Raw genomic sequence first — 23,739 nt, 5'->3', positions numbered from 1 at the left:
CTCTGCACCCAGGCTCGGGAGCCGCACAGGGCCACCCACAAGGCAGAGTGTCCCGATCACAAACACTCCCAGTTTGTGTCCAAGTGTCACCAAGGGAAGAACACAAGGTCACCTTGGGTGAACTCATAGAATAATGTCCCGCGGGTCAGCCGTGACAGATCACAACCCCACCACCACTACAGGAGTTAGTGTGTCATAAACACCACGAGCAATTGAGGCCGACCCACCACCCACCATTAAGAGGACCATGGGCAGGGTGTGTCAGGAGCAAGCTCCTTTGATGTGTCTCAAGGTTCTGGCTACTCACATCCCTCATGGGCAGAGTTCTAGGTAAAGGTCCCAGAGCCAAGGCTCTGAGCAACTGAGATGCCCAACTAGGGGTCCCAGATAAAGGAGGTGTCTCCAGGAGGTGACACAGAGGGGCTCCAGACTATGACTTATGGGCAGGACACTCCTGACTGTCAGTCCCTGGCTGGCTGCATCACTGGAACCAAGAGGCCACACTGGGGACTGTCTGATACTTCCGGTTCCATTGCAGCTCCCTGCATGCCTTGCAGAATGCCAGGCCCATGCTCCACAAGCGAGGCCTGAGAGTCTCCCTCCAGCGGAAGTAGCGCTGGTAGCCCAGGCTGTCGCTGCCTAGCTTCTGCAGGTACCGAGCCAGGTCCACCGGGCTCTCGAAGTCATCCACATGAATGAAGGCATCAGGGGGAAGGAAGCGTTCATAGTTTTTCCTGCTTGGTCCCAGGACCACAGGCACGGCCCAGGCTTCCAGGGCATTCTTCCACAGCTTCTCCGTGATGTAATCCCGGTGGAGGGAGTTCTCAAACGCCAGATAAAACTTGTATCTGGCCAGCGTCTCCAACATGTCCTCTTTGGAAAGCTGCATATGTCCTTGTCCATATACATGCACCTGGAGGTGACTCCGAAGCTTCTGGTAGTACAACACCCGGACTGACGTGGAATTCCAGTTGGACACGACCCAGGCTACCAGGTCAGTCTTGGCAGAGAGGTTGACTTGGGTTTGGAGCGGAGGCTCCAGCCATGGCTCCAGCCAGCCATAGGGCGTGAAGATGTCAGAGTCGCTGCGATAGGACATGGTCAGGTTGAAGTAACCATCCAGGGCTGACAGGCTGGGGCAGTGGCTGGGAGACTCCATGCTGAACCACACCCAGGTCTGGCCCGGTGGCCTCGGCTGAGGTGGCAGCTGAGACCTGGGATGGGTGCTGACTTCTCGGTGGTGGATGATGACCACATCTGCTTGGGGGTACACACTCTGGTTGGTGGTCAGCTGACAGTCGGCCGTGCCTGGGAGGATCTTGGAGCAGGGAGACAGAGCCACTGGCCGGTGGAAGGGCCAGGTCCACAGTAAGATGAGGAGAGGCCGGGGCCCTGGGGTGCTACGGGGAGCTGGAGGGCCAGTTTGGTCAAGGGATACCTGGGTGTAGAAAAAGAAACACAAAGCCACCAGCAGCTGCAGCAGCATCCCTGAGAGGCACAGGCGCCAAGGAAACTGTGCCCTGGCTGCTTGGGTCATACCTATGGGCCAGTGTACCTAGGAAGAGAGAGGAAGGTAGGACAGGTCACTGACTGATGACTGTTCAGTAGGAGCAGGAGGAGGTACCAATTTTTTTTTGTTTGTTTGTTTGTTTTGTTTTGTTTTTTGAGACAGGGTTTCTCTGTGTAGCCTTGGCCATCCTGGACTCACTTTGTAGACCAGGCTGGCCTCGAACTCACAGCGATCCGCCTGCCTCTGCCTCCCGAGTGCTGGGATTAAAGGCATGCGCCACCACGCCCGGCTGGAGGTGCCAATATTAATATTCCCGGTCACTTGAATTTTTCAGAAGAGTCTCATGCAGCCCAGGCTGGCCTCAAGTTGCCCAGTTGCTTAGGATGTCATTGAATACTTTGCCTTTCCGGCCTCCCTCTCCTGAGTGCTGGGGTGTCAGGCATGTCCACCACATCCAGCTAGATTTTGAGAGAAATTGTTATTGGTTCCTTTATGACAGATGAGAGTACTCAGGGGACATCACAAAAAGCAAAGAACCAGAGACCCAAAGACCTGGCCCCTCACTGCACCTCCTCCTTCCTGCTGAGAGAAATGACCCCTCCACTGGGCAGGAGTCTCCGGGAGACTCTGTTCTCTGCCCTGCGCTCCATCTTTTCCCTGACTCTCCTCCAATTTGAGGAACTATCAGAGCTGGGTAGAAAATTTCACAGAAGTTTCTGGAGTTCTGATTCTAAGATTCTGGCAGGAAGGGATAAGACGCAGCCTTTTTTTTTTTTTTTTTTTTTTGAGGTTGTATATGAGGAGGTCCCACGTTTACCTAGAAGGTGGAACTCAGTTTGGGGACCTTTGCTCTCACAGACTCCCCATTTCTGATCCATGCAGTACTGGAACCATCCATCTCCTGTCTCAGAGACAGGCATGAATCTAGCCACGTACACTCAAGAGTCACTGACGACCCCGACCAACCTACCATTTCCCCACCCCTCCCCCAGTCTCCTCCACTGACCAGGTGGTGCCCCAATCTACAGACAGCCCAGATCTATAGTCTGATGGTGAGGCCAGACAACTAGGGGACCACAGAGCCCTTTCTTTTATTTTTATTTTTATTTTTATTTTTATTTTTATTTTTGAGACAGGGTTTCTCTTGTAGTCCTGGCTGTCCTGGACTCACTTTGTAGACTAGGCTGGCCTCAAACTCACAGCAATCAGCCTGCCTCTGCCTCCCGAGTGCTGGGATTAAAGGTGTGCACCACCACGCCCGGCTGACTTTTTTTTTTTTTTTCTAGACAGGGTTTCTCTGTGTAGCCTTGACCATCCTGGACTCACTTTGTAGACCAGGCTGGCCTCCAACTCACAGCGATCCGCCTGCCTCTGCCTCCCGAGTGCTGGGATTAAAGGCGTGCGCCACCACCGCCCAGCCAGAGCCCTTTCAATATGGCTGTTAGGAGCCAAATGGGTCAATTTCACATGTCTCTGTCAAGAGCTCATGGTCCGGCTGACTGGGTCCCAGGAATGCTTCTGTCTCCGTGCCCCCAGCTCTGGGATTTGAGGCAGTGTACATGTGGATTTGCAGGCTTTTTTTTTTTTTTAATGTCAGTGCTGGGGATTTGAACTCAGGTGTCCATTCCAGGGCATCGAGCACTTTACATTTAACTCCCCAGCCCGTATCTTTTGGAATTTTGAGACAGGGTTTAATGTATCCCAGGTTGGCCTCAAACCCATGGTGATCCCCCTACCTCAGCCTCCCTGGGGGCTGTGGTGTCCCACCCTGCCTGGCTTAAGGGTCCTCTAAACCCTGACACTTGGGGCTGGAGATGACTGAGCTGTTAGAACACGGGTTGCTCCTGCAGAGGACCCAGGTTCCCCCATTCCCAGCATTCACCTGGAGGCTCACAAACACCTTAACTCCAGCTCCAGGGAACCAGCACCACCTTCTGGCCTCTTCAGGCTCTGCGCTCATGCATGCATGCGTGCGAGCACACACACACATACACACACACACACACACACACACACACACACACACGAATAAATAATAAAACACACGTGAAAACAAACAAACAAACAAACAAACAAACAAACACAAAACCAGTAGGAACAAAAGAAAGAAAAAGAAACACAGGTGCTGGGTGCGGCTGTCACCACAAGTTTTTCTTCCTTCTTCCTTTTCCTTGCAACCAAACCTGATGACTTGAGACGCATCCCTGGGTCCAACATGGCGGAAGGAGAGAAGCAACTCCTGCCAGTTGGCATCTGACCTCCACATACGGTCCATGGCATGTGTGGACACACAATAAATAAATTAAGGAACGTGTATGAGCAAGTTAAAAACTTCGTCTGTGGGTCACTTGTGGGACTGTCATGGTGGGCCTGTTGGACTATGGTACAGTTTGAGGAGCTGAGAAAGTTCTGGAGACATATGGCCAGGATGGCTGCCGGTAACAGCCCCGTCACCTACATCCTTTCTAACGCTTTCCTTTCCTTCTGTCAGGGCTAGAACCCCAGGGTTTGGGGCAAGTAAGGGGGATGGGCTGAGCCCTGCCCTCATCACTTCACTAGGGGATTTAGGTAGGAGCTCCACCCATGACCACGCCCTCAGCCCCTCACTGGGGGATTCTAGGCAGGAGCTCCACCCCTGACCACGCCCTCAGCCCCTCACTGGGGGATTCTAGGTGGGAGCTCCACCCCTGACCACGCCCTCAGCCCCTCACTGGGGGATTCTAGGTGGGAGCTCCACCCCTGACCACACCCTCAGCCCCTCATTTGAGGATTCTAGGCGGGGCCCCACCCCCTGACCACGCCCTCAGCTCCTCACTGGGGGATTCTAGGCGGGAGCTCCACCCCTGACCCCACCCTCAGCCCCTCACTGGGGGATTCTAGGCGGGGCTCCACCCCTGACCACGCCCCCAGCCCCTCACTTATTCCAGAGTCCTCCTGTTTTCATTCCATGCCCTATAAATTGAATCAAGCAGGTGGGTGGCATGAAGGACAAGTCTGGTGTTTAAACCTGGACTTCTCGCAAGGTGTTTGGACAGAAAGAAGAAAGTAGCATGGCGAGTTGGCCCAGCCTTGGGTTTGGGTGTGTCCTCTCCTGTTACACAGCATTCATTATTCAGTCCCATTATGTGCCTCAAGGAACAGACAGAATCAAGTTTTTACACCAACGTCACATGATCCTGGTCTGGGCAGCCCTACCCGGGTGGGAGTGATGGCTTCCACAAGTGATCTGAACAAAGAATGGGGCCCAAATCCCATCCACACCGACTCCAAGATACTTTACCTAGAGGGATGGGGAAAGCCCACCTTCCTGGAATGGAACAAAACTCAGTTGAAAAAAACCAAACAAACAAAGACCAAAAGAAGAAAAAATATTCCCAACCCGCAGCCTGGCAAGCTAACACACTTGTGATCCCAGCACTCCAGACACTGAGGCAGGAGGATGGAGCATTCAGGCTAACCTGGACCCCACCTCAAAACAAAGCAGAGGCCAAGATGTGGTGCTCAGTGGCAGCACTAACCCATCACACTCGGAGCCCCAGGTTCTGTCCCCAAAGCCAGGCATGGTGGCACGCATTGTCATCCAAGCATGGTGGAGGTAGAGGCAGAGTGATCAGGAGTTCAGGGTTATCCTTGGCTACCTAAGGAGTTTGAGGCCAGCCTGGGCTATGTGAGACTCAGAAGGAGGAGGAGGAGGAGGAGGACAAGGAGGAGGAAGGAGGAGGAAGAGGAGGAGGAGGAGGAAGAGGAGGAGGAGGAGGAGGAGGAGGAGGAGGAAGAAGAAGAGGAGGAGGAGGAGGAGGAGGAGGAGGAGGAGGAGGAGGAGGAGCTGGAGGCTAGAGCGATGGCTCAGCAGTTAAGAGCACTGGCTGATCTTCCAGAGGTCCTGAGTTCAATTCCCAGCAACCACATGGTGGCTCACAGCCATCTATCTGATGCCCTCTCCCTCTTCTGGTGTGCATGAAGACAGTGTGCTCATATACATAAAATAGATAAACCTTTAAAGAAAAGGAGGAGGAGAAGAAGAAGAAGAAGAAGAAGAAGAAGAAGAAGAAGAAGAAGAAGAAGAAGAAGGAGAAAAGACAAAACAGGAACAGTCCAGTTTTGTCTCTTTTTGGTGTGTGAGAGCATGACCTGGGCCAAGGGCTCACCTGGAGGCTGTATGCTTTCCAGGCCAGCCCTGGGTCAGCATAAGGTTTAAACTCTGACTCCATCCCTGGAAAGTCAAGGAGACTCTTGCCACTCCACAAGCCCAGATCCACCCAAGCCTCTGTAAAGTGCCTGTCCATGGACATGGGCTCTGCTGGTTCTGGTCCAGGTCACTCTGCAAGCCATCAGCCCCTCCCCATCAGTCCTAGACCAGCTCAGGCTGCAACAGGAATTTTTTTTTTTTTTTTTTTTTAAAGCAAGGGTAAACCGGGCATGGTAGCACACGCCTTTAATCCCAGCACTCGGGAGGCAGAGGCAAGTGGATCACTGTGAGTTCAAGGCCAGCCTGGTATACAAAGTGAGTCCAGGACAGCCAAAGCTACACAGAAAAGAGAAAAAAATAAAGTAAAACAAAAAAATAAAAGCAAGGGTAGATTAGAGGAAGGACAGGTTGAAATGGTCTTTCCCAAGAGAGGTGTTCCTCCAGAGTGAGGCAAGGAAAACTGTCCTCCCAGGCGACCTTACCTGGAGCAGGTAACTGCGACTGCAGAGCCTGTGGTACCAGCTGCCTTCCCAGGGAACCCTGACAAAAGGAAGACGGAAGTACACCGCAACCCTATCCTTTATGCTTCCTCCAGGTGACCCAACCCACCGTCAAGACTGATCCAGCCACACACATCAGCCTCTGGAAAGATAGCACCCTGAATTCAAGGTCCCACCTCTGCCTTTAGCTGAGGCTGCGTGGCTTAGACCACTTAGGGTTCCTTGGCCCCTTGGCTGAATGAAAAAGAGACAGGCTGGAAGCCTGTGCAAAGGCCATGAGGAAAAAAGGAGTCCAGAGTGCTTTTAGTAACTGTGGCAGTGTGATGAAAGCGGATCTCCAGTTAATGCGGAAGCCAGAGGGTCATACAAAGTCACCCTCTAGCACAGAGCAATCCAGAATCCGGGGGTGGAGGTGGGGAGCATCAGGCAGAGGGATGGGCACATGGGTCTCTGGCTTGCATCTCTCTTCCAAGCAGAGAAGATGTGTTTGTGAGTGTAAAACCACTGTTTCCTTCTGTGAGCTCTCCTGGCTACTTATTTCCTCTTCTGGTGTATAGAGAATGTTCTGGAAGGCTGGGTTTGGAACCAGAATCGGTCTCATCTTGGGGATGGAAACTGCAGGCAGATGTTCCTGTTCTACCAAGTGTCTCTGATTTGTGTCACCGGTAGTCCCCGTGTGCCATGTTGATGGGCATCCTGGGGAAAGTGAAGGAAGTGCCCACTCTCTGTGTGTCTGAGTTTGTCTGTGACTTGTTAGACAAACTGGTTTCTGTGCATGGGTTGTCAGTCTTAACGTCACTGTGCCCTAGGCCCGTGGCCAAGCGTGGGATGAGTGAGCTTTGGACTCTGTGCAGCCTCCATGTGCAGGCGCCTCTTCCAGGAAGCCACCCCAGGTTAACTCTCCTGTCCTTCCAGCCAGATCGCGATCCCCTTTCCAGCGCGGCCTGCTTCTCCTGGCTGGATTGCGGTCTGAGGACAGAAATGCTAGAACGAGACAGAAGGGCCGAAAACATGTTGGATTATATTTCACAGAATAAAATGAATCCTAAAAGCAGGTCTCCAGTGGAGGCCCTCTGGGCTCTTATCACTTAACGCGACCCTGTCATCTGGCAGTATGCGGGGTTGCGGCTTTGAGCCTGACTTTTGGTCACCGAGGCAGCCAGAGCTGGGCTCAGTTTCCCACTTCTATAGCACAGCTCGCTGACCCATAATCTAGCAGCAGGCATTCACATTTGGTTTCTGAGTGTCCCCACAAAGCTACAAAGGGAGCTTGGCTATCCCAGCATGGGTCAACAAGGGGCCAGGAGGCCTTTGCCTTCCTGCCCAGGAGACAGTGCATGGCGGCCTGAGAGGTCCACCCACCTCTGACAGTAAGTGGCTCACTCTTATTTGACCCATGGCCAGGTGGATTGTGGGGGTGGCAGTGGGGGATCATCACACACCAGCACCAGGTGTGAGGGCCCCTGAAGTGCCTGGAGCAACAGGCACCCATCCGTCATCAGGTCACTGTGGGGCGTGGGCTGCGGTGGGAGCCGGCAGGCCCCGGGCCTGGCAGGAATTTTCCACACTCTTAAGCCCGACCCTGCTGAGCCTCCTGCAGCCTGGAAGCCCCTAGGTGCAGCCCCATGGGGGTGATGGAAGCCAGCTCATCAGGCCAGTGACAGGGTGACGCTCTCGGGCCATGCCATAAGCCTATGACTCTGGGTTGAGCCTATGACTCCCCCAGGATCAGCCCCGATCTTTGTTTGACCCTTGATCTTGGCCTGAGTCCCTAATCTAGGCTGAGCCTAAGTCTGAGCTGAGCTCCACCTGGGACTCTCAGTTGCAGACAAGGGATAGTTGGGGGTCAGAGGGCACTCAGAACCCCTGCTCCGTGTGCCCTTTCTGGCCCCTTCTGGAGAATGCCATGCACGCATGAACCAGGTGTGTGTGGTGTGTGTGCACGCGTGTGCACACTCGTATGTGTATGCATGACTGGAAATGAACCTGAAGCTCTCTGTGTGTGTGTACGTGCATGTGTATGTGTGCACACACACACACACACACACACACATACACACGCATGCGCGCGCGCATGCGCACTCATGCCTGTGGAGGACAGAGGTCAGCCTTGGCTGTCTCTGTTGCTCTCGGTCTTGTTTTCTCAGGCAGGACCTCACTGCCCTGGAGCTTTGCCAGTTCAGCTGGCCTGCTTGACCAGTGAGTCCAGTGGTCCTCCTGTCTCTTCCTCCGCGGCGGTGGGGTTACAGGTACACAACACTAAGTGCATTCTGGAGATTTGAATTCAGGTCCTCATGCTTGGATGGCAAGCACTCTGTCTCTAGCAGTTCTCCCAGGGCTTTGCTGGCAGGAAGTACCGCAGGGGGTGGGGGAACAAGGTCTCCCCTGAGCACCCTGCCCCTCACAACTCTGTCCCCTCTTCAAGCTGGCTACTCAGCTACTGTTGGCTTTTACGCCTCCAACTCACCTGTTCTGTAGACAGTTTCCTTTCCAGCAATGTTTGTACAGACTGATCTTCCTGGTCCCCACCTTAGTCACACAGGTAGCCAAAATTGTCAAGCATTTGACCACAACCTGCCTAGCCCCAAGATGATCAGAGGGACCAGCCACTGACTTGTCAGGGCCAGTTCTTCGGGTCAGGGGACCCTTGTCCAGTGGGGGACCAGCATTCCTCCTAAGAGTGCTATGGGACCTGAGGCTTCTTCTGAACCTCTCTGAGCGACTGATGCCATTGTCCAGGATGAGAGCCCCTGGGAATCCTTCCCCCGGGCTCAGGGCCAGCTGGCACCAGCTTCCAGAATTGGGCAAGGCCACCCGCCCATCCCAGTGAGGGTCTTGGCTCTCTCTCGTTAGGCCTTAAAAATGCTTCCCTCACTGCAGCTTACAAGCCTGCTAGAAATTTCATCCCTGAGGCCACAGGCTGCAACGATGGAGGGATCTGCTTCCAGGCTGGGGAACAATTCACTACCATACCACTCGGGGCATAGGGGGAGGGGGTAACAGGGCTCTCAGACCCCATGCCAGTCCCCCGTGCGCCCAGGACCAGCTGCTGCCTCCTGGGCCCCTCCCCACACACCAGGAGCCAGGTGTGCTGTGTGGGTGGCTCAGGAGCCATAGGCACGCAGGATCTGGCTCAGACCTGGGGTCACTGGTGGCTTTGTCAGAAGCACCCCAGGCTCCCCACATCGCTGCCTGTCAAGGGCTCCTTCCTTCTTTCCACCTGGGCCAGGTGGAACATACCGCTGGCTTCCCTGTATATTCACTGTGCAGATAGGGAAACTGAGTCTCAGAGAGCTCTTGAAATTCACAGCTACCGATCCCAATCCAGTCTCCCCTTGAGCATTTTTTTTTTTTTTGAGACAGGGTTTCTCTGTGTAGCCCTGGCTGTCCTCAACTCACTCTGTAGACCAGGCTGACCTCGAACTCAGAGATCTGTCTGCCAGGCTCTGCCTCCCAGACTGTTGGGATTACATGCATGTACCACCGCACCCGGCTCTATGATGAACTCTGAATCCATCTGATCTCAGATCTGTTGACTTTGGGGTAAAGACCAGTCTCTGGAAGCTGGGGACATTGAGGAGGTCCCAGCACATCTCTAAACTGGAGCCTGACTAGCTTGCAAGTGGACCCCATGCCAATGACATCTGTGGGAACAGGTGGCTTCGTGATAGCCACTCCGGTACCTCACAGTCTTTACAGATCTTTCTAAAGAATTGTGAGCGGGAGCCAGAAAACACGGCTTCCTACACCTGGGCCTCGGTATCCCTTTCCTGTATTTTTGTTAAAAAATTGGTCGAAGCCAGGCATACTGGCGCCATGCCTTTAATCCCAGCACTCGGGAGGCAGAGGCAGGTGGATCTCTGAGTTGGAGACCAGAGAGAGAGAGAGAGAGAGAGAGAGAGAGAGAGAGAGAGACAGAGACAGAGACAGAGACAGAGAGACAGAGACAGAGAGACAGAGAGAGTTCCAGGACAACAAGAGTTGCACAGAGAAGCCCTGTCTAGAAAAACGAAAAGGTGCCACAGGCCTTTAATTCCAGCACTCGGGAGGCTGAGGTAGGGGGATCTCTATCAGCTCAAAGCCAACCTGGTCTACAGAGGGAGTTCCAGGACAGCCAAGACTATTTAGAGAGACCCTGCCTAAAATAAACAAATAAAGCAAAAAACACAGTCCCTCCCAGTCTCCCATTCCTCTGGGGCGGGGGGAGGGGGGGAGAGGATGGGGGGGAGCGGAATGCAGCCAGAATTGGGGAAACTCCAGGTGACAGAAACCTGGCACCCCCTTGCTGCCGCCCCCGGCCTGTCCTCACCCCAGGGGCCCTGGCACGTCGGGGTCTGTCTTCCCTGGCACCCCAACCCCACCGGGTTCACGCAGCTTAAATTTCAACTCCTGTGGGCAAAGAGGCGGGACAGGCACGCTTGATTTCGCGTTTCTGGAAAGAAATGTCACCATCTTTTGTCAAGTAGAAGGGAAAAAGAAAGAAAGGAAGGAAGGAAGGAAGGAAGAAAAGAAAGAAAGAAAAGAAAACGGTCCTTGCCAAATAGTATGAGAAAAAAAACAAAAACAAGACATTGTAGGTGCAGGGAGGCTGGGAGGCAGAGAAAATTCCAGAGACGTGCAGGGCCAAGAACAAAGGGGCCTTTCTCTTCAGCAGGTTTTGGGGAGTCTGAGATGTGGTGGTTGAAAAGTTAAAAAAAAAAAAAAAAAAAAGTCAAGAATTTTACCAGAAGAAAAGCAGCGAGCCTGTGAGGAAGAGGTTAAATAGCACAGGTTTTGTGTGTGTGTGTGTGTGTGCGCGTGTGTGTGCGTGCGTGCATGTGCGTGTGTGTGCGTGCGTGTGTGTGCGTGTGCGTGCGTGTGTGTGCGTGTGGCTTTTTGGGGGGGGGGGACTTTCTTTTTCTAGGACACCTGTCCCACACTAGGGTAAAGAAAAAAAAAAATCTAGGAATGCAGACAACCTGGGCAACAGGCCCAGCGCCACGGGGAGCGTATGGAGATGCCACGTGCTGGAGATGCTCTGGAATGTGTCCCCATCCGCCCTGCCGTCCCATTAGCATTCTCTAGAGAGCCATAATTTCCCCTCCGCGGACTCTCAGAATGTTCCGGAAGCCCTCATTTACAGCTGGAATCCACCTGCCAGCTACTGAGCCTCTCAGCAGCCCAGCTGCAGCCCTCAGTACCCTTGTCACCTCCCAAGTCGGCACGGGAGGAGAACTGGGTATAAGGCTTCGTCTCTGACCCTCCGAGGACCCTCAGCTTCTTCAGTGTCCTGACCCCAGGATCTTTGCTCATTCGGACCAACACGCACAGTGGTGCCTCACATTTCTGCAGGGGCTCAGTGGATAGAGTACTCACCCAGCATGCATCTGGCCCCAGCTTCCATCCTCGGCTACAGAACAAGTTGGAGGCCAGCCTGGGCTACAGGAGACCTGCCTCACATAGGGAAACTACCCTCTCCAACCCCGCAATGTGCCTGCTCCTCCTGGGGAGACACATGACACCCCTCCTTCCATCATTCATCCTGGTTTATCCATCTCGCCAGCTCCTTTGTCCCTGCCGTTGACAACTTGAATGTTCCCTGACAGAGTGGGAGCTCTGATGGGCAGACGCACGGATGGACGGATGGACAGATAGGCATCCTAAGTTTGATTGCAAATCCTCCCTGCCTTGACAGAATCTTCCTCCAGACCCGTGGAGTACAACTTAGGTCCTGGAAGGGCCCAATGTCTGAGTGGGCTTGGATAGACTCTGGGGCCTGGGCTCCCAGAGCAAACCCCATTGGGCCCTGGGTGCCTCCCCACCCCCACCCCGGGCCACTGTCCGCCTTGGAGAGGCCTCAGGTAAACTGGGCCCCCCGGGGTGACACGGGTGGGGCGACACTGGGCTCTGGACAGAGTCCTGGGTGGCAGGCACAGGCAGGCTGGGGCTGCTGGGCCAACAAGAATGAATAAACAGCGTCTTTCCGTGGCGGGCTGGGGGTGGGGGGTGGGGGACGCTTTGAACCTCCAGCTTGGCTGGGGATGTTTGCACAAGGCTGGCAGCCAGGGGGGTGTCATCAGGACTAAAATTAGCCTGTTTCCCGCTCGGCCCCTCCCCGCCGGCCAGGAGGGAGGCCTGGGCCTGGCGGGGGCCCCTAAGTGAGCGCACTGTGTGGAGGGCCAGACACGCGGCATAAATCAGAGCGGTTGATACAGCGAGCCACCCGGGCGTCAGCACAGCTATTGCTGGCCCGTTATTTCCACTTGACAGACAGGGAAACTGAGGCACGGGCATAGTAATGGGCTCAGAGTCACGTGGCCCACAAAGCCGCAGAGCCCGAATTGGATCCAAGGTCTACAGACTGCAGCTTTGCCTTTGACAGCTCCCTGAAGATTGAAGAACCAGAGTAACGTGACCTGGGAAGAGGCTGGGGACCCTTCAGGTGAGTGGGGCCTTAAAGATCTCATTCAGTGCTTCACCCTCTTACCACGCCCCAGCTCCTCACTGGGGGATTCTAGGCAAGAGCTCCACCCTCTGGCCACACCCGCAGCCCCTCATTGGGGGATTCTAGGCAGGGGCTCCACCCTCTGACCACGCCCCCAGTCCCTCACGGGGGGGGGGGGGCGGGTTTCTAGGCAGGGGCTCCACCTCCGACCTTTACTCTCAGCAGCTTTGGGTTTTTCCTGAGCAAATTCCCAAGAGGTGTGATAGGGTCTCTGTTCTGCCAGGGTCCTCAGATTTCCTCCTCTGTGGCTCACTCAGCTCGTGGTTGCCCAGAGAAGGATCTAGCCTTAGCCCTGCACCCTCAACAGGTCGCCAGTCATCTAGCACGTTTGCTTCAGGTTGCATCCTGAAGTTCCCAGTCACGCTTGGCCCCCAGGAGCCCCCACCTCCCGCAGACAGGTGGAATCCCGGTTTGTGCGGGCAGCTGCGGCTCCCCGGGGTCATCCAGCAGGCTTCGTGGCAACGAAGGGCTAAGAGAGCCTGTCTCAAAACAAAAGCAGGCCCTGGGAGTGTTTAATTAGAGCCACTCAAAGGGGCCTGCTAGGTGTCAGTCAGGTGACCACTGATGGCCTTTCCAGGTGCGTCAGAGACCAGCTGCGTGGGAGGGGACAACAGCCCTGCCCCCTCCCCTCGCCTGTCGGTCCAGGCTTCACATTGCTGGCCATTTATCCCTAATGGGGGCAGGGTGGGGGAGGCAGGGCAGGGCAGGGGACACCTACTCTTGCAGCTGGAGGCTGGGATCATGGGAGTCAGGCCAGGAAGGGAGCCCACAACCACCCTCAGAGCACCAGTCTGCTACAGGAAGTATCCACACTCTCCTCCTTCACCTACAGACCAGGAAGGGAGGGCCTTTAGCTGTGTCCAGACCACCCAGGTGGGGACCAGGCCTTGGACCTGAGTGAGGCCGCTCATGTGACTGACAGCTGGGACATTTGGATCTTCACAGCTGTGCCAAGGACTTGAAAGGGACTCAGCCCAGAGAAGAAGGAACAGCCTGGGCGCCCAGCACCCTGGGGTCTCCTGGGCAAGCAAGCCATTCCAACTTTCTCTCCTCCAATCCATCTCTCATGCCGTTCATCACCTTTCCTCTTCTGGTAAACTCCTACACATGCTTCAACACCCCTTACTCTTGGATGTCAGGGTAGTCAGTGAGTAGAAGCACTGTGGTGCCGCTCAGATATCCTGGTTTTCCTCTCTGTTTACTGTGTGACCTTAGGAACATGACTACCATCCTCTGAGCTTTCTCTTGTCTCTAAAATGGCAAAAAATAACTGCCATGCTTCCACCAAGAGGCTCAAATAACAACTAAGCAACGCTTCACACAAATTAAAATGAGACATGACCAGGATGGCTACTAGAGGCAGGCCACACGGCCAACGGCAAAATCCTGAAGAAGACCTACCTGGGCCTGTGGGTACTCTGCTGGGCTGCCAGGGGGAGGGCGATGGTGATTTCCCCCAAAACTAATTTGCTCTGACCACAGAGGCCCACAGTCACATTCTGAGTATTTACCCAAAGGAGATTAAAAAAAAAATGTGTGTCCACACTGAACCCATGTGTGTGAATGTTTGTCGAACCATTCACATGATCTCTGGGGTTTGCAAGGAAGCAGATGTCCTTCCACCTGGGCATTGGTGACACACACCTGGCATCTGGGCACCCGGGAGGTAGAGGCAGGAGAATAATGAGTTTTAGGCCCCATGGGGAGACTGGATTTCAAAGAACAGTGATGACAACAAATATCTGCATGTCATTCCTGGGTGAATGGAACAGCATATGTATTTTTCCAGAAAATGGAATATTATGCAGCTCTGAACAAGGGGCCAGCAAGCATGAAGAGTAGAGGAGCCCTTTAAATGGACATGGCCGAGTCAAAGGAGCCACTTTGAAAAGTCAGGTGGTCGTTGGACTACAGGGGACAGGAGTGCAGAGGTGGAACATGGAGGTTTTTAGGGTAAGGATATTTTCCCACTATCCTAGAACAGTAGACTCGTCCTTTTACACACTCTCAGGATCTGAGGTCAGCCATACCTTTGTTTCTAATGAGTATTGACAGTAGCCATTAGGGGCAACAAATGTCCTCATTCAGGAATGTTGGGACCTGCGTGGACAAAGGAATAAAAATGGTGATTTTGGGGGCTCTGTCCTTCAGGCTCAGTTTCTCTGTAAACCGAACACCTGCTGGCTAATTAGCACACTTTACAGGTTATGGGCACAGGGCGGGCTCCTCCAGGAGTGAGCTTTAATGAGGGTTGCAGAAGGATACTCTAGAAGGCTAGAATATTATACTGCCATTAAAAAGAGGAGGCGGGGCCGGGCGTGGTGGCGCATGCCTTTAATCCCAGCACTGAGAAGGCAGAGGCAGGCGGGTGGCTGTGAGTTCGAGGCCAGCCTGGTCTACAAAGCGAGTCCAGGACAGCCAAGGCTACACAAAGAAACCCTGTCTCGTAAAACAAAACACAACAACAAAAGAGCAGGAGGGTCTTCATGTGCAAGGCTGGAATCCGAGCTGTAGTAAGAGAACAGAGATGAGACCAGAAGAGCCGTGAGGAGAAGAGAAAATACTGGGACAAGCAGCCTGCCTGCCGGAGCACTGCTGGGAGGAGAAAGAGGACACCGGCCTGGCAGTCCTGGAGATGGTGGAGGGCCGGGACGCTGAGATTCATTCTCAAGAAACAGCCTTCGGAACCCTCGGGGCAGCCCCGCTGTGCTTTACCTACTGAGAGAACGACAACAAAACCCGTGAAGTAGAAAGAAAAAACCATTTCAGTTTTCCGGTTGCCGTTTCTTTAATGAGCGGGTCTGCAGGTTTCCAGCCAGGCCCTGGGCGCCCCGTCCATCCCCCGTGGGCAGGATGCACTACTGCGCCCCCCTCTCCACGCCTACGGTGGGCGGAATGCACTCCAGCGCCCCCCCTCTCCACGCCTACGGTGGGCAGGATGCACTCCAGCGCCCCCCCTCTCCACGCCCACGGTGGGCGGGATGCACTCCAGCGCCCCCCCTCTCCACGCCCACGGTGGGCGGGATGCACTCCTGCGCGCCCCCCCCTCCACGCCCACGGCCTGGCTCACACCTTCCCTGCCCAGGTTCAGCTGCCGTTCAGCGCCCAAGGGGGATCCTCATCGACCACCCAGCACTTGTGGGAAGCCCCAAGGTCCTGGCTGTTGGGAGGGGCCTGTGTGTGCCGATGGGGGTGGGCACGCATGGGGTGGACCCCAGAGTGGAAGGGAGGCCGTGTGTGCCTCGGTTTCCGTTTGGTGGGCCAGTGCTGCCCAGCAAATTCACTAAGATGAATTTGTTGTTTTTCAAAACAAGGTTTCCAATAGTCCAGGCTAGCCTTAAACTTACTTTGTAGCAGAGGATCTTCCTTACTCTACCTCCAGTGCTGGGATGGCAGGCATGCTCTGTACCCCACCCCCCCTTGGACTCCAGGCCCCTCACACAGGCTGTTTTCTGTCTCAGGGCCTTGGCATGCTTTGTATCATACAACTGTTCTGTGGGAAATACCACCTTAGCTCAGGCTTGACCCACACTCAAAGCTACCCAAACCAACCTCACAGACCCCACTCCTGCCTCAGGACCTCGGGGTGCTGGCCGCTCTCCCAGGAGCCAGACTTCCCTGCCCATACCTTTAAAAATCATATTTATTTAGAGTACTTTGTGCCAAGGTCAGAGGACAGCCCGCAGGAGTGTGTTCTTCGCCTCCACTGTGTGGGCTTCGGGGATTGAACAGCGTGTTGCCCAGGCTGAGCACCAAGCGCCCTTCACCCACTGGGCCAGCTTGTTCCTTTGCTTTTCAAAGATGTATTTTTAATATTTTTAGTTACATACGTGGGGCGGTGTGCATGCAGGTGCCCACAGGTCAGAGGCACGAGTGAGAATTCCTTGCCACTGGGGTGGGTGACAGGCAGCTGTGGGCAACTCAACACGGGTGCTGTCAGCGGTCTACCAGGCTGTCCCCACACTGTTCTGCGGGAATGTGGTCATTTTCACACTGTCTCTCCTTTGTTCATTTCTTCTGGTTGCCGGATAAGGTAGGACCCTGGGTCCACAGCTGTGGCAAGCAGCTGGAGCCTGGGTGGCCACGGGCCTTAATTATTTGAGCCTCGCCAGATGCTGGGGTGGAACCAGGTGTAACAGCCAGGACCTAGACAGCTCCACTCAAGGGCACACTCACCCATGGGAGGAGAGTCTGAAGGGGTGATAGCCTGAGGGTATGGAGGAGCTTCAGTTGCGAACCCATCAGGCAGCGGGCTCACCGTGTGCAAAGGCCTCCGGCAAGAGGGAACCGGCATGCCGCAGCATGGAAGCCTATGTGGCTAGAGCAGAGTGAGGAAAAGGCAGAGAGGGAGGAAGCAGGGAGGGAGAGGGCACAGCAAGCCACTGAGGGCTCCAGGGAGGACTTCGGCTTTGGCCCTGAGGCAGATGGCAGTGGGTGGAGGCGGGATCCTGAGCCACACCTCAACCCCTCTGTGTCCTGCGGACACTTTTCGGGCTCACCAGCAGCGGCCAGGGCAGGTTCTTGTGGCCTCGTGTGCCAGGTAGGTTCTAGGAAAGGGTATGTATGCCTCAGCACTCCCTGCACCTGCTCTGGCCTGAGGACATGGCTCTCTCCTCTGATGCCCCTCCCCCTTGGGTGTTTCTCCCAGGCCTTCGGGGAGCCTGACCAGACCTGTGTTGTCTTGATGGTCCCCACTGCTCCACACAGGAGGCTGCTGGGACATTCCGGATGGGGGCCTCCGTGTGAGGGTGACGTCAGCCCCTCGCTGGCTAGTAAATGTTTATGGCCAGTGGGGCCTGGGTTTTGGGGCTCCCTGGAGCCTGGTGAGCAGTCACCCCATCCTGCCCCTTTCTGGGGGTCTGGAGATGCAGGCGGGGGCCTGGCAGGCCACTCTAGCCCTGGCAGCTGGCCCAGAAAGAATGGCTGGGTGGGCTATGTGCAGAGCCAGCAGCACCCTGAAAGGCGAGGGGGGAGCAGAAGGCGTCAGCTTTGAATGCCCTTTCCTCAGGACCATGGAAGACAAAGACCTGACCAGTAGACAAGACAGCACCATGCCAGGTCCTGGTGGAGCCACTCCTGTCCCTCGGTAAAGGAGATGGTGGTGATGGTGGCCGGCAGTGAAGTTACAGGACTGTGTTCCTGAGTGGCTACCCCAGGTCATTCAAACTTGTGTGGGGACAGCAGAACCAGGCCTGGGTGCATGAGGCCCAGCTGAAGAGATCTGTCGTGATAACCAGAGGGAGCAGAGTGGAGGCTCCTGGGCCTAAGCTGACATAGCCAGAAGCCCAGGAGTCAAAGCCAACATGCACCTCAACTCCAGCACCCTTGGGCCTTCCCATCATCCACCCCTTTCTTTGGGAGACCCAAGTCTAGCTCAAACAGCCCTAGGGGGAACCCTGAGATGGTGCCTGGGGCTGCAGAGGATGGATGGGGTGCAGGGAATGCGTGTCACCCGGCTTGGTCATCAGGCCAGGCCTGTGCTTCCAGGAGGGCAGAGGGTGCAGCCTTCCAGCAGCCAGACCCTCAGGCAGGTCACAGACCTTGATTTATGGCCGCCACAGCCTGCTGGAGTCCACTACTTCCTCCTCGACTGCCAGGAAGCTCGGCCAGTGCTGGGCCGGGCGTTGCTAGCATTCCGGGACCACCTAAATCACAGGGCTGTCAGCTGCTGGGCCAGGATCCCACAAAGCAGGGACTGGGCCCTGTGTCACCTGGCCAGGCTGACAGGCTCCATCCCGGGCCCAGAGCTTTCGGCGGCCCACAGGCCAGGCCAGCCCATCCAGGGCTCTCTGCTCCATTGCCCAGGAACTTGGAACAACCTGTGTGTGGGGCCTGGGCGTGTTTTCCAGAGCTGTTGGCTTTGGGGACAGGCCTGGGAGGGGAAGCCTGCAACCTGAGCATGGGGTGGTCAGGTTTCCACTCGCTGGTGGCTGGCCACGGGAATGTAAGTTGTGTCAACGCAGCTCTCCACCCCAGCTCCCTGTGGCCACAGTGGGCAGCTCCCGTCTGTGGGGCCAGGTCAGCGGCCTCAGCACAACCCACACTAGGCCAGCAGGCAAGAGCATGTGGTCTTCTCTCTGGCTGCCTGAGAAGAACCCTGTGTGCCCAGAGCAGGCCTGGGCCTGTGTCATCTCATCTGCTTCCTGCCACCCCTGCCTCACCCCACCCCCTGCCCCCGGCCTCCCCCGTGGCTGGCACATGGCCGCCAATTTTTCTCCAGGACATGTGCACACAGGGACACATAGTGTTTATTTGCAACAGGGGTTCCTCTCACACCTTTCGGGTAGCAAATAACTCCCAGCCTTCCAGCCTGCCAATCTTCATCAGGGTGGCTGCTATGCCCATGTACATGCAGCCCATGGCTGCAGTCCCGTAGCTGTGAGCTGTGGAGAAAGACAGCATCAGGTATGGGGTGCTCCAGATGTGATCCGGGAGCTCCCCGAGGGGTGGGATCTGATAGAGCTAGGCTTCTTCAGGGGCCTCCTCTAACAGCTCAGGAAACGGAGGCCAGGCTGTCCTGTACCAACTACCCTCTAACTGGAGGGTATTATGTGGGGAGGGTGAGTTTGGTCAACCTTGACTCCTGGCAGTAGGGACACCTCTCTGCCTTTTCCCATAGTTGCATTGAGGGCTGGCATGGCTTTCCCCTCCCCAGGACCACACAGCCTGAGGAAAGGACAGGCTGGGGCTGTGGGTCAAACCCAGGTCTCTAGTGGGAAGGGGCAGACAGAGATGCTCACTGCAAGGCACAGGCCCTTTCTCACCGGACAGTCGGTGACTATCGGTGACAGGGGTGGCAGAGGCAGGATAAAGTCTGGCAGGTTGGAGCAGCTGGGGCAGGCAGGGCCCCTGGGTACCTGCAGCACTTATGACTGTCTTGGGCCTGCCTGCTGCTGAGGCGGCGACCACCTCTGCCTGGTGTGGGACAGGGAGGGAGGAGACTGGAGCAATCGGGAGTTCTGCAGTGTCAGGGGGGACAGCCACTCACTGCGTGCTCCCAAGGTCAGCCCTCCTGCACAGCCTCCAACGAAGTAGTTCAGGGGGTCGTCTGGCTTCTCTCGGACCTGGGCGCTGACACAGGTGGCAAGGCCAAACATGGCTCCGACAGCAGCTGTAAGGGGCAATAGGGGTTGGACGTGGGGAAACCGAGGCAGAGTTGAGCTAAAGCCTGGCTGTCCTGTGTAGGTAAAGCAGAGTCCCACCACTCTCTGCCCTTGTGCACTCCTAGCCAGCCCTGCAGTCAATCTTCTAGGACCCCACCCAGCGGTTCCTGTCACCTGTGTCCCCGGCACCTGGATGCTAGCTCACCTGCAGTGAACGTGTACCGGCCAATCCTGGCCACTGCTTCCAGGTGAGTATCTGCAGGGTTGTGTACGACACTGTAAGCGGAGGCCACCGTGCCTGTGAGGGGGAGAGAGCGCGGAGGCTGCTGAGATGCCCTCTGGGATACAGGAGGACTGGAACTCAGGTTCACTGTTGCCAGGACAGAGCCTAGGGCCACCTCTGACCTTCGCCAGCAGCCGGGGCAGAGCCGAGACCTAGCAGGCTGATGACCCAGGGCCTCCTGCCATCAATTATGTGGCTGCCTCAGTACCTCTCTGCTCCCATCAAAGGCTGTATTTTCCAAGGGGCTGGGACCTTGGCCTAATCCAGCTTGGCAGCACTTGGACTCAGGGATGCCAGACCTTCCACGTGCCGGCAGCTGGGCCCAGACGCGTCCCCACACCTGGCTGGCTCCGTTCCTCCCACGCCCACCCCGCTGCCACACTGGTCAGCTTTTCCATCTCCTCCACTCCCCGACAGCCCGCACCTCACAACACGGTTCATGTAACATGCTGAGCCAAGAGCCCAGGACCGCATGGGCTGCAGGACAAGCATTACAATCAGGCCAGGCCTGGCATGCAGCCCCACTCCACTGTCCACGGCTCCCTGGAGCAGCTGACAGAGGCTCCTTGCAGCTGGCTGTAAGGCCAATCAGCACCCCTTGCCCTCCACGCTGGATCTTATTCTCTTTCCCAGGAAGTGAAGCAGCCCAGAGAAGCAGAGCCACCAGCTTGAGGTGGCTCCCCAACCATTCTCCAGCCTCAGGGGATGTCACATGCACCCTTCCTGGTGGGCTCTGGAGAGCTCTGAGCTGAGCACTGAGCTCTTGTAGATCTTCAGTCTCGGTGCTAACACAGATGAAGGACCCTGTTGGCCTCAAAGATGAAGGAGCTGGGTGCTGTGCAGGAGGCTACGAAGGGACTGCAGCTTCTTAGCCCAGCCATCCCTCTGCCTCAGCGTCAGCATGGCTTCTTTGTATACAGGATGGTGAGAATGCTAACAGGGAAACCCCAATCCCCAACCCCACTGGGGCCACTGGAAAGCTTCATCAAGACTGGAGGCCACAGGGTCTCGACAGAAGGCCAGGTTCAGACACAGGGACCCTGGATGACTTCACTAACCGCACGTGACAAGCCAGGAGTCAGGGGACCTGTTCCCAGACTGACTGTCTTCCACCCTGTCTCTAGCTGCTGTCCCCGTGGTGACTCCCCCACAGCCTAGCATAGGCACAGGCAAGCTTTAGCGCCACCTGCAGCACCAGACCCTCCAGAAGCAGCTGCGCCCTTGAGCCCTCCACTCCTACCTGAGTCCTGTGCCAGCAAGGCAGAGGCCGCTTACTCACCCACCACCTCCCTGTTGTGTTTTGTTTTTGAGACAGGGTCTCCCTGTGTAGCCTTGGCTGTCCTGGACTCGCGCTGTAGACCAGGCTGGCCTCGAACTCACAGGGATCCACCTGCCTCTGCCTCTGCCTCCCAAGTGCTGGGATTAAAGGTGTGCACCACCACGCCCGGCTGAGACCTCACTCTTGAGTCCCACCACGCCCCCACACTGCTACGTCTTGCTGGGAAGGCAGGTTCACTGTCCTCCTGCCATGTCCCCGTTAAGGGAGCCAGACAAGAAACTAGTGAGGAGCCTGGGAACAAAAGTGGTAGGATGCAGGGAAGGGGGCTCCAAGCAGATAAAACTTCCCACCTCCCCCTCAGCAGTTCCTCAACGTGGTGCCTTTGGTGAGGACCCGCCGACCCACTTATTCTCAACATCCACCCAAGACAGACACCAGCCCTCCCCCCTCCCAATGCACACAATCATCCCCTGGCTCCAACATCAATGTTCTGTCCATTTAAAAAATCCCCCAAATCATCCAGGCCGTGCTGGCGCACGCTTTTAATCCCAGCACTCAAGAGGCAGAGGCAGGCAGATCTCTGTGAGTTCAAGGCCAGCTTGGTCTACACAGTGAGTGCAGGACAGGCAGGGCTATGAAGAGAGAACTTATTCCCTCAAATCCCAACCTCTACCCCAAGCAAAAGGAACAAAACAAAAACAAACAAGCAAACAAAAAATCCCCCCAACCTCCTAACCCTACAGCCCTAGCCTGGTGGGAGCAAAGCCTCGGGTAGATGCATGAATGTGACTGAGGCCTAGAGGGTGCACAGTGAATTAACAAATGAGGCTTAAGAGAGTGCACAGTGAATGAATGAGTGAGGTCGAGGCGAACTAGGAGAGCCCCAAACGCCCAAGGTGACCCCATGGGACCCCCCAACAAGATATCTGACCTTCCATACATGTGTGTCCTATTTGGAATCTTCCAGGAATAAATGCAGGCTTTTACTCTCAGAACTCAGGAGGCAGAGGCAGGAGGATTTCTTTGAGTTCCAGGCCAGCCAGGGCTACATAGATCGTGTCTGAAAATAATAATAAATAAATATCTTCCCTGGTGGCACACACGCCCTTAATACCAGCGCTCGGGAGGCAGGAAAAGATGGATCGCTGAGTCCAAGGCTAGCCTGGGCTACAACAGTGGGGCCTCGTCTGAAAAAAAAAAATCTCAAAAATAGACACAAACAATAGTTACAAAACTATCTTCCACAGGCTAAGCCGGGGTGTGTAGCCCTGTCATCCCATCACTTGGGCAGCTGAGGCAGGAGGACCATGAATTACAGGCCAGGCTGGAGATGGGAGGATCGGGAACTCTGGGCCACCCTCAGCTACACATCGAGCCTGCGGTCTAGCCCGGGCAACATCAGAACTTGTCCTCAAAACCGAGACGCCCCTCCAAATTCTCAAGCTCCTGCACCTTACGTCCTTGCGCCCCAAGACGCCCCCGCGACCTCTGCGTGCCCTCTGACCTTTGCTCCCTGACCTCCGCCCTCGGGGGCCCGTGCTCACCTATAAGGCCGCCGAAGGCCGTGGTGAGGTAGGTCTTGCGGTGACACTGGGTGCCGTCGGGGATCTCGTCGTAAGCTCGGAGGAGCCACTGGGCCATGGCTGCGCCTAGCCGCGCTCGCTCCGCAGACCCTTCCGCGTCACAGCTAGCTCAAGGGCAGCCGGCACCTCCAACTCTCGCGAGGCTGCCAAGAGCGCAACTTTATTGAGCGTCGCGGACACGGACATGGCGTGTGCGCATGCGCACTGCGCGGATTGGCGCCCACGTCTTATTTCACGCAGCACAAACTGTGTCGTGCGCATATCCACGAGTGCACCTGGGCAGAGACACCCGTGACCTCACTCTTGGAAAGGTAAACTGAGACTCATCACTGTCAATGAAGAAAAACGCTGCCAGCCCTAGCTGGGATGGGGCGGGGTTCTTAGTACGGAGACTGTTGATGTCCCCATAAACGGGATGGTCAGGCTGTCCGACCAATTGCAGTACAGCGGCTACCTCGTTAGGCGGGTCAATTCGTGAGACTGACAGACGGTAGGCCAATCGCAGTGCAGATATTTACAGCGCGAGGCGGAACCCCACCTGATTAGCCAGAACTGCAGGGACGGGGCGGGACATAGCGCAGAGGTGACTAATCGGGGATCCAGAATTTGTATGTGTGTGGGGGGGGGAGGGAGGTGTGGCTAAGTGGGCATTTCGAGAGAGGACCGCGTGCAACTATTTGGGGGCGTGGCCAGGCCGGGCAAAGGGACCAATCATAGGATGAGCCTAATACTTAGACTCAGACCCAATCTGCGCTGGCCTGAGTACTAGCTGCGCTCGGAGGCGTTGCCCAAACTTAGGCCTGCCCCT

At 55.8% G+C, this 23,739-nt stretch overlaps 2 protein-coding genes across 2 annotated transcripts; both read right to left on the bottom strand.

Annotated features, from left to right (window-relative positions):
* Window positions 1-237: 237 nt before the first annotated feature.
* On the bottom strand, window positions 238-16,977 carry LOC127212658 (3-galactosyl-N-acetylglucosaminide 4-alpha-L-fucosyltransferase FUT3-like). The gene is made up of 2 exons (XM_051172743.1): window positions 16,942-16,977; window positions 238-1,555 (listed from the first exon to the last, which is right to left on the bottom strand). Exons 1-2 carry the CDS (start codon window positions 16,975-16,977, stop codon window positions 482-484), a joined length of 1,110 nt encoding a protein of 369 aa, XP_051028700.1. The 3' UTR covers window positions 238-481.
* Window positions 16,978-18,913: 1,936 nt separating this feature from the next.
* Ndufa11 (NADH:ubiquinone oxidoreductase subunit A11) lies at window positions 18,914-23,076 on the bottom strand. Its single transcript, XM_051139659.1, has 4 exons — window positions 22,893-23,076; window positions 19,992-20,084; window positions 19,672-19,794; window positions 18,914-19,066 (listed from the first exon to the last, which is right to left on the bottom strand). The coding sequence occupies exons 1-4, from the start codon at window positions 22,987-22,989 to the stop codon at window positions 18,954-18,956; spliced, it is 426 nt and encodes a 141-aa protein (XP_050995616.1). The 5' UTR covers window positions 22,990-23,076; the 3' UTR covers window positions 18,914-18,953.
* Between the last annotated feature and the right edge of the window lie 663 nt (window positions 23,077-23,739).

This window comes from Acomys russatus, chromosome 31 (genome assembly GCF_903995435.1).
Source record: "Acomys russatus chromosome 31, mAcoRus1.1, whole genome shotgun sequence".
NCBI classification, from domain to species: domain Eukaryota; kingdom Metazoa; phylum Chordata; class Mammalia; order Rodentia; family Muridae; genus Acomys; species Acomys russatus.
Note: the sequence above shows the minus strand (reverse complement) of the source record. Positions and strands in the feature narration are given on the sequence as shown.